This window comes from Bolinopsis microptera, chromosome 5 (assembly GCF_026151205.1).
Source record: "Bolinopsis microptera isolate Bmic1 chromosome 5, MBARI_Bmic_1.0, whole genome shotgun sequence".
NCBI lineage: Eukaryota > Metazoa > Ctenophora > Tentaculata > Lobata > Bolinopsidae > Bolinopsis > Bolinopsis microptera.
The window spans coordinates 9,023,104-9,036,013 of NC_087076.1; the positions used below are offsets into that span (position 1 = coordinate 9,023,104).

The 12,910-nt window shown below is 39.1% G+C and overlaps 1 protein-coding gene across 1 annotated transcript in view; it reads left to right on the forward strand.

The window, feature by feature from the left end:
- The window catches only part of LOC134815420 (uncharacterized), a 28,572-nt gene that overhangs the window by 12,162 nt on the left and 3,500 nt on the right, over window positions 1-12,910 (forward strand). Inside the window, exons 24-39 of the mRNA XM_063823955.1 lie at window positions 140-324; window positions 522-639; window positions 736-921; window positions 1,070-1,075; window positions 1,529-1,690; window positions 1,884-2,021; window positions 2,374-2,471; window positions 2,675-2,776; window positions 2,919-3,051; window positions 3,208-3,328; window positions 3,562-3,778; window positions 3,919-4,000; window positions 4,215-4,970; window positions 5,276-5,476; window positions 7,071-7,197; window positions 11,900-12,055. Coding sequence (XP_063680025.1) covers window positions 140-324; window positions 522-639; window positions 736-921; window positions 1,070-1,075; window positions 1,529-1,690; window positions 1,884-2,021; window positions 2,374-2,471; window positions 2,675-2,776; window positions 2,919-3,051; window positions 3,208-3,328; window positions 3,562-3,778; window positions 3,919-4,000; window positions 4,215-4,970; window positions 5,276-5,476; window positions 7,071-7,197; window positions 11,900-12,055 — 2,788 coding nt within the window. The remainder of the gene's footprint in view (window positions 1-139; window positions 325-521; window positions 640-735; window positions 922-1,069; window positions 1,076-1,528; window positions 1,691-1,883; window positions 2,022-2,373; window positions 2,472-2,674; window positions 2,777-2,918; window positions 3,052-3,207; window positions 3,329-3,561; window positions 3,779-3,918; window positions 4,001-4,214; window positions 4,971-5,275; window positions 5,477-7,070; window positions 7,198-11,899; window positions 12,056-12,910) is intronic.

Here is a 12,910-nt window from a genome sequence, read left to right on the forward strand (position 1 = left end):
CTTTCACTTTCTACTTTCGGTATTTTTGTCTTCGTTCAAAGTCAGGAGGGTTTTTAATGCGTTTTCAAGCAGGTTTATTGTGGATGAAAATTTGAATTTTTAGAACCTTATAAACAAATAACTTGACCCTTTCCCACAGGTTTTGTTAGTTTGGAACAAGGACCTAAAGTTGGATCATACAATGAGGTAGGAGAGACGATCACACTAAAAGCTACGATAACATCTCCAACATCCCCGGACACATTCAAGCTGTACAAGGGAGACGATACCGACGTCACACCTATCACTAACACTCCTGCTCCCACTCAAAATGCAGTCGACCAAGTAAGTAGTAAAACACTATGGTCCTGATTAGGGCGCCAATAAAATGTTATTTAGCATGTTTTTATATTTCTCATCTCGTGTTCATTCTCGATGGAGTTTAAAATTTAAAGATATTCAGTTCTCTCTTTAAATTAACATCGGCTGAATAGGTGCTTCTGAATTCCTCAATAATTCAAATAAACTCCACCATTCCACAGTCCTGGGATGTGGAAATAGAGTTCCTGGCTACTAAAGTAGCGGGAAAGACAGTGGCTTACAAGCTGGTTGTGGAGAACACTGGTAGTATCGAAAGTACTGTCTCTATTGACGTATTCGGTTAGTACTAACGTAACAGCAATTCTTAGAAATATATTTTGGATTCTCTCTGTCCAACAATGGTTAAGATATTTAAAACTAAAATAAATCCCCCAGAGAAGTGTCCAGTAGAGGCAGTAGCAGATATCACAGCTCTGGACGGAACACCACTAGACCACATGGGCACAATATCTAATTTGGAGTGTACTGGAGGTAAAAGTCTGCTGGGGTCCCCGGCTGCTGCCTGTAATGACGGTGTCCTCACTTGGTCTGCCCCTCTTTCTGCTCAGCCTGAGTGTATTGGTGAGTTTACTGGTTTATTAGCGCCGGGCATATACATCTCCTATCTGTTGTAATGAGCGATCTTTAGTAGTTTATATAAACCTAACACTGATCACAATTAAAGTGGGTAATTCTGGGAATCCTTGTATCTAACTCATTGTATTTTCAGAACTCGGTAAGTCGATAGGGGATACGTAAGTTATCATTTTATTAAATATTATCGTCATTAGCTTCATTCGATCTTTTAATTATTTTGTAATTTAATCAAAGAAACGATGATATTACGAACATGACACCTCTTTGCATGACGTCACACACCACGTGACATGACTTCACACACCACGTGACATGACGTCACACGCCACGTTGCATGACGTCACACACCACGTGACATGACTTCACACACCACGTGACATGACGTCACACGCCACGTTGCATGACGTCACACACCACGTGACATGACGTCACACACCACGTGACATGACGTCACACACTACGTGACATGCCGTCAAACGCCACGTGACATGACGTCACACGTCACGATGCATGACGTCACACGCCACGTTGTATGACGTCACACGCCACGTGACATGACGTCACACGCCACCTCACTGCCTGTTTCTCTCAGCGGTACAAACAGATCCTGTAGACCAGCTTGTGGAGATCGGCAAGGAAACTACAATGTCCTGTTCGTCCATCACTACTCCTGTTACTGTAGCCAGTGTGGAGTGGTTCAATGGGGATGGCGTTGTGCATACTGATACTAACCCTGCTGCTGTTCAAGAGAGTGGTTAGTAACACTGCTTTATTTACCATTCCTATCTAATTAAGTAATTTTCAAAACTTTATAATTATAGGCATATTATTGTCAGAAGATAACTTGAGATGATTTTATTTCAAATGTCACCGCCACTTCTAGTTTCAGTCCATTCTTAAGTAAAACGATAAAACCTCGTGTTTCAAATCTTACATAACTGTTACAGGTGGAACCCGTAACGTCTACACAAGTAACTACAAGATAACAGGAGCGAATGCTCTCAACGAAGTGTCTTACGGGTGTAGAATGATAACTGACGCTGACAAGACTGTCGAGTCTCATTTAGCTAAAGTTTACATTGTCGGTAAGTGTTAACAAACATTGAGTTTATGGTTGGTTTTACGTCGACAAAAGTAAAGCTGAGTTTTTGTAACAATTTTTATTTTTTGAAGAGAGGTTAGGCCTGGATGGCCCACGAGAGGATAGCATGTGGATGCTCTGCCTGCCTTTGGGGTATGGCAAGTGGCAACCCTGGTGGAGGTTGCCGGAGAAATCAAAGTGAAAAGTTGAGGATGGTGTTATGAGGGGAGATGAGTCATTAGTTATGCAGAGTTATGCAGAACATTAAGATTTTCCCTTTGTTGCTAGCCTTATCTGATATTGTTACGATGATAACAGCATTATAAATTTTGGATATAATCCGACTATTCTGTCAGGTATTAAGTCCATCACTTCCACTTATCCTGGACAGTACTTTGAGAGCGACAACAGTGGAGTTGCTGACTACTCAGAGACGGGCACTATCAAATTTGAGGTAAGTTTTTAGTTAGTTTCTATAAGTTATATTCTTAATAGTTACTAGTTAGATTCTAGTTAGTTTCTAGTGGGTGACTAGTTAGTTCCTGGTTACTTTTATTTAGTTTCTAGTTAGTTTCAAGTTAGTTTATAATTAGTGCGTGAAGAAGCAACATCACGTGATATTGTATATTTATCTTATCTCTAATATACTCTGTACAGGTGTACGTTGGACCAGGTGTGAGTTCACAGACAAGCAAACTTGAAATAGGAGGCGCTGATGTTGTAGTCACCTTCACTTCAGGGACTGAGACTGACAACTTGGTGAGTCGCTGATTCCTTCCTTTTATACTTTACCTCTCGCGGGTACTTCATTTTTAAAAGTCTTCCCGGGCTCCTGAACTTAATAAAATATCTTATTATTAAATACCTCACTCCAAACTGTAAGTATATAAACTCTGCCCAGATGCCCTACTCTTACACGATAGCAGAGGAAAACAAGAAAACAGGGACTTACACAGTGACTGTAACTTACACCAAACCAACTGATGCTAACGGTGACGCTTCTTACTCAACAACTATCTTCCTTCCTGTGTATCGTAAGTTTACAAATTGGTCTGAAACGAAAGTTAATATAAATACCGTCTTGTGGAACATGTAAAACACAACTATTGTACTACTTACACCAGAAACTTTTTGATTATTTTAGTGTCATGTTTGTTAAAACCTGTTATCTAAAACACGTCCCCCGTTAGAGTTCTGTAAGGTGACAGAGTTACCAGACGTAGAACGAGGCAGCTGGACTCCTGGGGACAAGGTGGACCACAGAGGCTACGCTACTCTCTCTTGTGCTGACGACGCAGACGGCAATAAATGGTAACACGCTGTTTTTAGTGGGGGCGGAAGGGGGGGGCCTTAGTTTGTTAACTTGTTTTTATTATGTACCTGCTTGCACCTAAGGTTTCGGTGTTAAAGTGGAATTTTGCGGCCGCTGTTTTACCGCTCAGAACTTGTTTAGTAATATTCACAACCATACTGGAAACTACTTCTAAAACTTTAAATAGTATGTCACATTGCCACTACTTCTAAAACTTTGAATAATCTGTCAGGTACATGAAAGGAGACGGTGTAGCCCAATGCCTAATGGGATCAGAGAACTTCCAGTGGGAAACCCTAACTCCAGCCCCGACCTGTAACCCACAGTCAGAGCTGGTGGAGAAGTGTGGATTGTTGGAGGAACCGGAGTTTGGAGACGTGGTTTATAAGGATGAGAACACAGCCTACTTCACGTGTGGTGCCGGGTACACTCTCATCGGGGCAGAGCAGGTACATACTGCACCATTACATAGTGAAATAGTGAAATACTGCACCATTGCATAGTGAAATAGTATAATACTGCATCATTGCATAGTTTTACATAATTGTTGCTGTCTGTGATTTTAGTATTCACCATCTCGCTCCACCAGGAATACACGTGTGACTCAGACACGGGGGCTTGGTCTATCATTACTAAAGATAACCCTAACGGACATCCTCCTAAATGTCAAGGTAAGCATCATTTTATAGGACCAAACCAAATATTGCTCTTGTTTTCTTTTTGTGAACCCACAAACTCTGACAACGTATGGAGCTTGATTGACAAAATGGTGATGCCATAATCATTGTATTGGTTCCTTGACCCTTCTTGAAAATCAAAATTATATATATTATAATAAATTTTAAACAAGTAACTGCATGAGTCTGATTACAGCTTTATTTTCAGCAACTGTCGCCGCTGTAACTAGACACGTGATAGTATCCGGTATGGAGATAACTGTAAGCGAGAATGTGTGCTCTGACGAGGCCGGAAAAGACAGAGTTTCAAATGCTTTGAAGGCGTATTTAGAGGATGAGGATATAGTGAGGTGCACTGTTGAGAGCTATTGTACCTGGGAGGACTTTACTTGTACTGCCGCTGATTCATTACTCACTGTCGGCTTCAAGCTGAGCCAAATCACCTCTCTCAACGATAAAACTGTTGTAACGGAAGATGAGGCTAGGATCAAATCCCAGGCCCCTACAAAGACATTCCAAGTGAACACTGAATCAAATAAGCGAGCTATTGTCTCTGCTACGATCAATAAAGTAACAACAGATGTAGCTACAACCTGTTCTGCAGGATATGCTAGAATTGATAACTCTTGTTCTTCCTGTCCGTCCGGGTGGGGTTACGCTGGTGACACGTGTGTTCCTTGCTCTATTGGTTCCTATAGTACCGGTAACTCTATCTCCGCTTGTACACAGTGTACGGACGCTAAAACTACATACAATATCGGCTCCACATTGGCGGCTGCATGTGTGGAGGGTGCTGCAGTGTGTACTATAGGGGTTGCTGCGGGAGTCGCTACTTTTGTACCTCCCACTGGATCTCGAGTAGAGTTCGATAAGCTTATCTCTGTTACGTGTGGTGTAGGTCATGCTCTTGCTGTGGATGCTGATAACACCTTCAAGTGTGGGGCTACTGCTCCTGCTTGTTACGGTTAGTTATTTTATTAACACCTTCTACTCCATAGTCTTTAGTCTCAACTTCAGCTCTTATGTCTTAACACGATTTGTGTAGATTAATTGATTTCATGTCCATCTTTAATCTTTATTTATCGAACAAGAGATCCACTGATTTTAGAGAAACACAGCTTCGCTGTGTCAGCCATCGCTAGATAAACATTGGAGTGTAGAGTTACATAATTAGCTTGAGTCCAAGTCACGAGTTTACTCTGACGACTGACGCCCACATTATGATAATCATCATGCCCATATTAGGATAGTCACATTTCTTCCCCACAGAGGTATGCTTGTTGGCTGATAGATCAACTGACGAGTTGAAAGCTCTGTTTATACACGATAATATTGACGCTACTGGCCAGCTAGTCCACAATGAAAAGATTCAAGTAACCTGTATGGCAGGCTACGAACTTGCTGAGGACGAACCCGTCAAATCTTACACTTGTAACGACGGTACTCTACCTGTTTTCCAGGCCTGTATAGGTTAGTACAATGTACATTTAGTACATTATGTACATTTAGTACATTATGTACATTTAGTACATTATGTACATTAAGTACATTATGTACATTTATTTAATATATATTATCATTGTATCCTCCTAATAGAACAATATATAATATTGTATAGGCGAACTGAGGTTACGTGAATTATATAATAAAATAGTTATTTTTTGAATATACAATTGTGATAAACTTGATCATTATCAAACTTTCATAAAACAATTGACGTAAAGTTAATTGTGTTAACTAAAGCAAATACAAAGCTTAAAGGTGTAAGCAAAAGAAAGGTAACGGTAATTAAAAAGAGGAAGCGTTATAATAGACTCACATTTTACTGTTTGTTTTGAAATCCTTTTATCTTCCGAATCTGAACTGATGTTGAATCTCATTGAATGACCCAGTGTAGTGTGTAACACAGGGTCATTCAATGAGATTCAACACCAGAAAGGGCCTGTGTTTAAACTTTCTGGTGAAATCTGATCAATTTCCAATTTTTTCCAAAATGTTGTTCTTGTATTTAATCAGAAACAGACATGTTGAACACAAAACCAATCACATTCGTTAATCTTAGCTTGCGTAAGCCGTCTTATTGTTGAAAAATCTAAAGCCAATATAAGGACTCTATATTATGATGTCACAACATGACAATGTCCTTAAAAGGGTATAATGTTGAACATTGTGCCCTTATTAGGACATCAGGTGATAGAGTCACTGTGATCAGTGTGCATATTCTGGTCATTTCCCATCACTTAACAGTGTTTCCATGAGTTCTATACTGAATACAGCTCGAGCTACTGAAGCATTAGTTGACTATAGCTCGCTTTACTGGATCTTGTTACTTTTAGTGTAATGTCCTGCGATTCAGCTGGTTTCTGAGATTTCTCAAGTTTGTCTGACTGAAGTGGGAGATTTGCTAGTATGAACTTTATTATTGAGGTTTATCGTTTTTTCGAGTTCTTCGCTGCTCTCTTTTTTAATGTTATTGCGCACACGTACTGGGGTAAGTGAACTTTAGTCTCTAATCACAAGTGTGTTTTAAGTGTGTTTTTAGTGTGTTTTTAGTGTGTTTTTAGTGTGTTTTAATTATGCTTTTTAAGTGTGTTTTTAGTGTGTTTTTAGTGTGTTTTTAGTGTGTTTTTAGTGTGTTTTTAGTGTGTTTTTAGTGTGTTTTGAGTGTGTTTTTAATGTGTTTTTAGTGTGTTTTTAGTGTGTTTTTAGTGTGTTTTGATGTGTTTTGAGTGTGTTTTTAGTGTGTTATTAAGTTATTAGTGTGGTCTCATTTATCTTTACAAATATCGTAATTTGTCACCATCTTCCGTCAACAAGGCGGTTAAAACAGAAAGAATGGTGACTAAAATCTCAGGCAGCACAATCTGTGCAATTAACACGTGTTGAGGTGCAGACGTCTCACGAAATAGCGCCCAATTCTAACTAACTAACTAACTAACTAACTAACTAACTAACTAACTAACTAACTAACTAACTAACTAACTAACTAACTAACTAACTACCTAACTAACTAACTAACTAACTAACTAACTAACTAACTAACTAACTAACTAAAATATTTCAGAGCAAGCAGGATCTCAAGTGCTTACCACAGTAATAGTATGTGTGGTTGTGTTGGGTGTGGCTGTTATATTACTATTCCTCTTTATCATCGTTCAATGGAGGAAAAAGAAAAACGCTGCTAGTTACAAGTAAGAAACTTTTATTATTCCCTTCTAAAGACTAACTTTTAAACCAGGATTATAAGTAAAGAGTGTTATTAAGTTTCCTTCCTAGATTTCAAAAACAAAAGTAATTCAAGATAGTTATTGATAGTAGTAGGAAGTATACAACATTTTACCTGTGAATTACACGATAATAAAACCCAAGCCAGGTTATCGTGAAGCAAGACCTCTTAATAGCGTGAATCACAAAAATTACCATAGCAACAGTTACTATAACAAAAGTTACCATAGCAACAGTTACTATAACAAAAGTTACCATAGCAACAGTTACTATAACAACAGTTACTATGGTAACAGTTACTATGGTAACAGTTACTATGATAACAGTTACTATGGTAACAGTCAGTAAAGCAACTATAAGCTGAACATGTTAATACTAGTGCTGCAATTTCAATTTCGCTGAAATTATCAGGAACTGATCAAGTTTATATAAATTTGCATCAACCATTAGATAATTAGTTAATGGATTAAAAATAGTATAAATACAGTTATATGAATTAGTTCATTTTTCATTCTCATACCAATAATCTAACAAACTCTTGTTTCTCAGCTAACTCTACCATGCTGGTGTATGCATTGACTTTAACCTTGCTTTATAGGGTTTTAAAGGGTTTTATAGTCTCAGTTAAAATTGTTTTGTTTCCACATCTCTTTCTAACATGCACTTTAAACTTAAAGTTTCTATCGTCATTAATGCTTATTGTTTAGATAGATTAGAGAAAAACTTTGATTGCAACCAAAATTAGCACCTTACTGCTTTCTAACGCAAGCCGATATGAGGCTTACGTAAAAACATTCTCGCTCGATTTTCCAAAGCTATATACCTTATCAAGCTTATCTGCTATAGCAACCTGCAACAGTTACTATAGCAACCTTATCTGCTGACTTTCTTATTATCTTTGTCGAAAGATCTCCCTATACTTCTCATATAATATAAAGTATATTATACTTTCTCACTGACCCTCATTTGAAACCTTAACAAATCACAGACTACTCATTTTCCATATATACGTAGGTAAACCAACTAAATGTAAAGTAAAAAAGAGCGTGTTGCTTAGTAACAAGAGCCACGTGTTGCTTAGTAACAAGAGCCATGTGTTGCTTAGTAACAAGAGCCACGTGTTGCTTAGTAACAAGAGCCATGTGTTGCTTAGTAACAAGAGCCATGTGTTGCTTAGTAACAAGAGCCACGTGTTGCTTAGTAACAAGAGCCATGTGTTGCTTAGTAACTAGAGCCACGTGTTGCTTAGTAACAAGAGCCATGTGTTGCTTAGTAACAAGAGCCACGTGTTGCTTAGTAACAAGAGCCATGTGTTGCTTAGTAACTAGAGCCACGTGTTGCTTAGTAACTAGAGCCACGTGTTGCTTAGTAACAAGAGCCATGTGTTGCTTAGTAACAAGAGCCATGTTTTGCTTAGTAACAAGAGCCATGTGTTGCCTAACATCCCCCGATAAAGTGTGTACTATTAGTGTTCTGTTTACTAGGGGTAAGAAGAGTGGTAAAGTAGGTCCCACTACAGCAGAGGAGGGCCCTAGAAGGTAACGCTCTCAGTGGAACTACTTGAAGAGAGTGGTTTCTATCTGTCGTAAACTGCCCTTTTTACTGCAATTCGTAGTGATTTTAGCAGCGTGGTTTCAAGTTATATCACGTAATGTCACGTGGTGTGACGTCATTTCACGTGGTGTGACGTCATGTCACATGGTGTGACGTAATGTCACGTGGTGTGATGTGATGTACCGTCCTATGACTCTAACCATGGTAATTGTAGTTAGTAAAATGTAGAACCCTTTTTAGCTACTCTCGTTTTCCGAGAGGCAATTGGGCCCCTGAGCACATTTAACAGTTGTAATCGTTCGTGAAGCCACAAATTAAAAGCATTGTGATTCGTTGTACCTCGTTGTAACGTACCTCATCCGAAACAGCGGTTAAATAATAAGAAAAATCACCAAATAATCGAAACAAATGCTGTAAAGTTAATCCCAGTTAATCATATAATATATAAAAAATTCAATAAAGATTGACTGCTATCAGAATTAGATAGAAATTACAATTTATTTAAACTATTTTCTGTTGCTTTTTGTTACATCGTTGTCAATGTTGCTATACCGATGGATTGTAAAGCTGATACATCTCTCTAAAGCCCGCTAAATCAGCTTGCTTGTTGTAACAATGGAAACTGAATCTTGCTGGATCGGTTACCATAGTAACTATGTCTGCTCCTTGTCCTGACAACGGACTGCTGATTGTCCCATGTGTTGTTACCATGACAACCGTGTCACCATGACAACCAGCTACTAGTCCAAGCTGCTGACGTCACAACACGTGACTGCTCCAAGCTGCTGACGTCACAACACGTGACTGCTCCAAGCTGCTGACGTCACAACACGTGACTGCTCCAAGCTGATGACGTCACAACACGTGACTGCTCCCAGCTGCTGAAGTCACAGCTGGAAAGTGTCCCGCAAAAGACTGCTGACTAAATGTTCCTGATCAGTGTCTGACTCCCTTTCTCCCAGAGCCCGCACAAATGATATGGACATGGTAACCACGCACGCTACACCATCTCCTGCTTGTGTCCCCGATCAGAAAAACAGAACGCTTACTCTCCGCAATCCTGCCGGAAATGACTACGATCTCTAAACCTTCATAAGTGTCACACGCGTGACGTCATAGCACGTGGTTTGTGACATCACAAACCACGTGATGAGAAGTTGATTTGAGTTATAGCTCTGTCCCTCATTTTAACATGTACATAAGATGTCTCTTCAGACTCCACGCTGAGCCAAGAAATATAATTTCTGGCAGACCAATCACCGTGGCAACCATTCAAGTTACCATAGCAACCATTTTAGTTACCATAGTAACTGTTATAATTGCCTTAATTTAACTTTAGATGTAGCTTGCTTGTGGTTTCTTGCATTTTGTAGTGCCGAGCTGCCAAATATCTGAATATATAAACAGTATGCACCGAAGTTGAGGGTTCTTAGAAGAATGATTACTGTGTAGAATACAATTTGATTACATTTAGAATTGTTATTTATATTTTGAAACTTAAATTTTTTTGTACTGAAAAGTTCAATTTTCTAAGGTTCATATTAGTGAGCTTTCAAAACGAAATCTGTTTCAACGATCAGGATTGGTAATTTTTGTAGTCGTGATTAATTTGAAAATTATTAACTCTTTGAGAGCAATGTCAGTTATTTGTGTAACACAATTTTATATGTAAATTATATATGCAGTGATTTTTATTTTTTCCGTCAAACATGAGTGTAGCTTTTATAAGTTCTCAAAAATAAGATGCCATACTCCTGAAATAAACTAACATTTTTTTAAATGTAAAAAAAGTAAAACTGTTTCTTTTCCTCTCCTGATATCCGTGTCTGTGCATGTGACTGTCTTCTCTCCTTTATTCCTCTCTCAAGTGTTCCTTGTTACCATGGTAACAGTGTAATGTTACCATGACAACCGTGTAATGTTACCATGACAACCGTGTTATGTCACCATGACAACCGTGTAATGTTACCATGACAACCGTGTTATGTCACCATGACAACCGTGTAATGTTACCATGGTAACCGTGTAATGTTACCATGACAACTGTTCCCTTCTCTGAAGACTAGTCTATCCGTCAGGTCTAAAAGTGTCCTATCCGCTAAAAGTGTCCAGTCAACAAGAAGCTCAGTTCGGGAAGTGAGTGTCCCTATTGGTGGGGGCACGATGCCTGGTGGGGACATGGACTTGGAGCAGCAACTCCGAACTAGGCCACAGTCTAATAAAAACTATGACAGAGACTAGTAACCTATCTCACCATTTCTTAACTGTTGTTTTTGTACATTTTGATAGGGATTAGAGAGGATAAAAACTGTAAACTTGGACCTTCATTCGTGGAGTTATGGAAATTACTTATATCTTGGTGACCACTGAATAAAAATGTAACAAATAATCCCTTCTCACCTGACATCCTTCTAGCTAATTAACATTTTGTTTTGTACTAATAGTTTTTAACCACGAGATTGAGGAATGTGTTATAGAGACATTCCTCAATTCACCAGATACTTATTGTATTGTATTCTAAACTCTATGAAATTCTTTGTAAACACTAAGAGCTTCCAATTGTATATAATTGTGTTTGTTTGGAGAAAATGGAGATAAATGGGATCAATGTCAAAATTAAGAATAGAATGAACCCCTTTTTTGTTTGACTTAAACCTTGTAACCATGGTAACGGCTTATTAGATAGAAGTCTTGTAAAACTTAGTCTGCAAATAAAATAAAACAACAATTATTATATTTAACATTAGCCAAGAATGTGAATATATGGATTGGAATGTTATTAAGATGGTTGATAAAATCCTGAATAAATATATGATAACATGCTTACTTATTTACAACGTTTAAAATTTTCTATACTACTGTTACCATGGCAACACTACTGTTACCATGGCAACACCACTGTTACCATGACAACACCAGCTGTTACCATGACAACACTACTGCTACCATGACAACACTACTGTTACCATGACAACTCTACTGTTACCATGACAACACTACTGTTACCATGACAACACTTCACTACTGTACCATGACAAGACCATGACAACACTACTGTTACCATGACAACACCACTGTTACCATAACAACACACGTCTAACATTAGTAACCCAGGCTGAGGGGAGAGAAAGGGTTCATGGATCCAATAGAGAACATGGCAGCAGAGGAAGGAACGGGAGTGCAGATGAAGAAAGTGAGTCTGAAACTGAGTGAAGCAGATAAGAAAGCTCCTCTAATGTCCCGACCTGTTCACATCTCCGACTTTAGCAAGTAAGTAGCGACTCTGTTACGTGGTATGGCGCCACCATATACTTTTAAATTGGTTGGAAGTATCGTATAACTGTGGTAAGCAACATCATTGCTTTTGCTTTACTTATAGATTTCATATTTAGTCTTCAAATTGTGTAGTGTGTATGTATAATTAACGATAGCTTTTTGTAACCAGACGGCGATATCACATGACAAGTGTAAGTTTCCGTTGATTTAAAGCTGTCCTACACCCCCACATTTCATCCTACACCCCCACATTTCATCCTACACCCCCACATTTCATCCTACGCCCCCACATCTCATCCTAAACCCCCACATTTCATCCTACACCCCCACATCTCATCCTACACCCCCACATTTCATCCTACGCCCCCACATCTCAACCTAAACCCCCACATTTCATCCTACACCCCCACATCTCATCCTACACCCCCACATCTCATCCTACACCCCCACATCTCATCCTACACCCCCACATTTCATCCTACGCCCCCACATCCCATCCTAAACCCCCACATTTCATCCTACACCCCCACATCTCATCCTACACCCCCACATCTCATCCTAAACCCCCACATTTCATCCTACACCCCACATTTCATCCTACACCCCATATTTCATCCTGCATCCCCACATTTCATCCTACACCCCCACTTTTCATCTTACGACCCCCACATTTCATCCTACACCCCCACTTTTTATCTTACGACCCCCACATTTCATCCTACACCCCCACATTTCATCCTACATCCCCACATTTCATCTATAATACACCCACCAACCTAGCCCTCGCAGCATTGCAGATTTCTTTATTCACTGTTTGAGCTTCTTTTTCGGGGTTTAAGCTTTTTAATG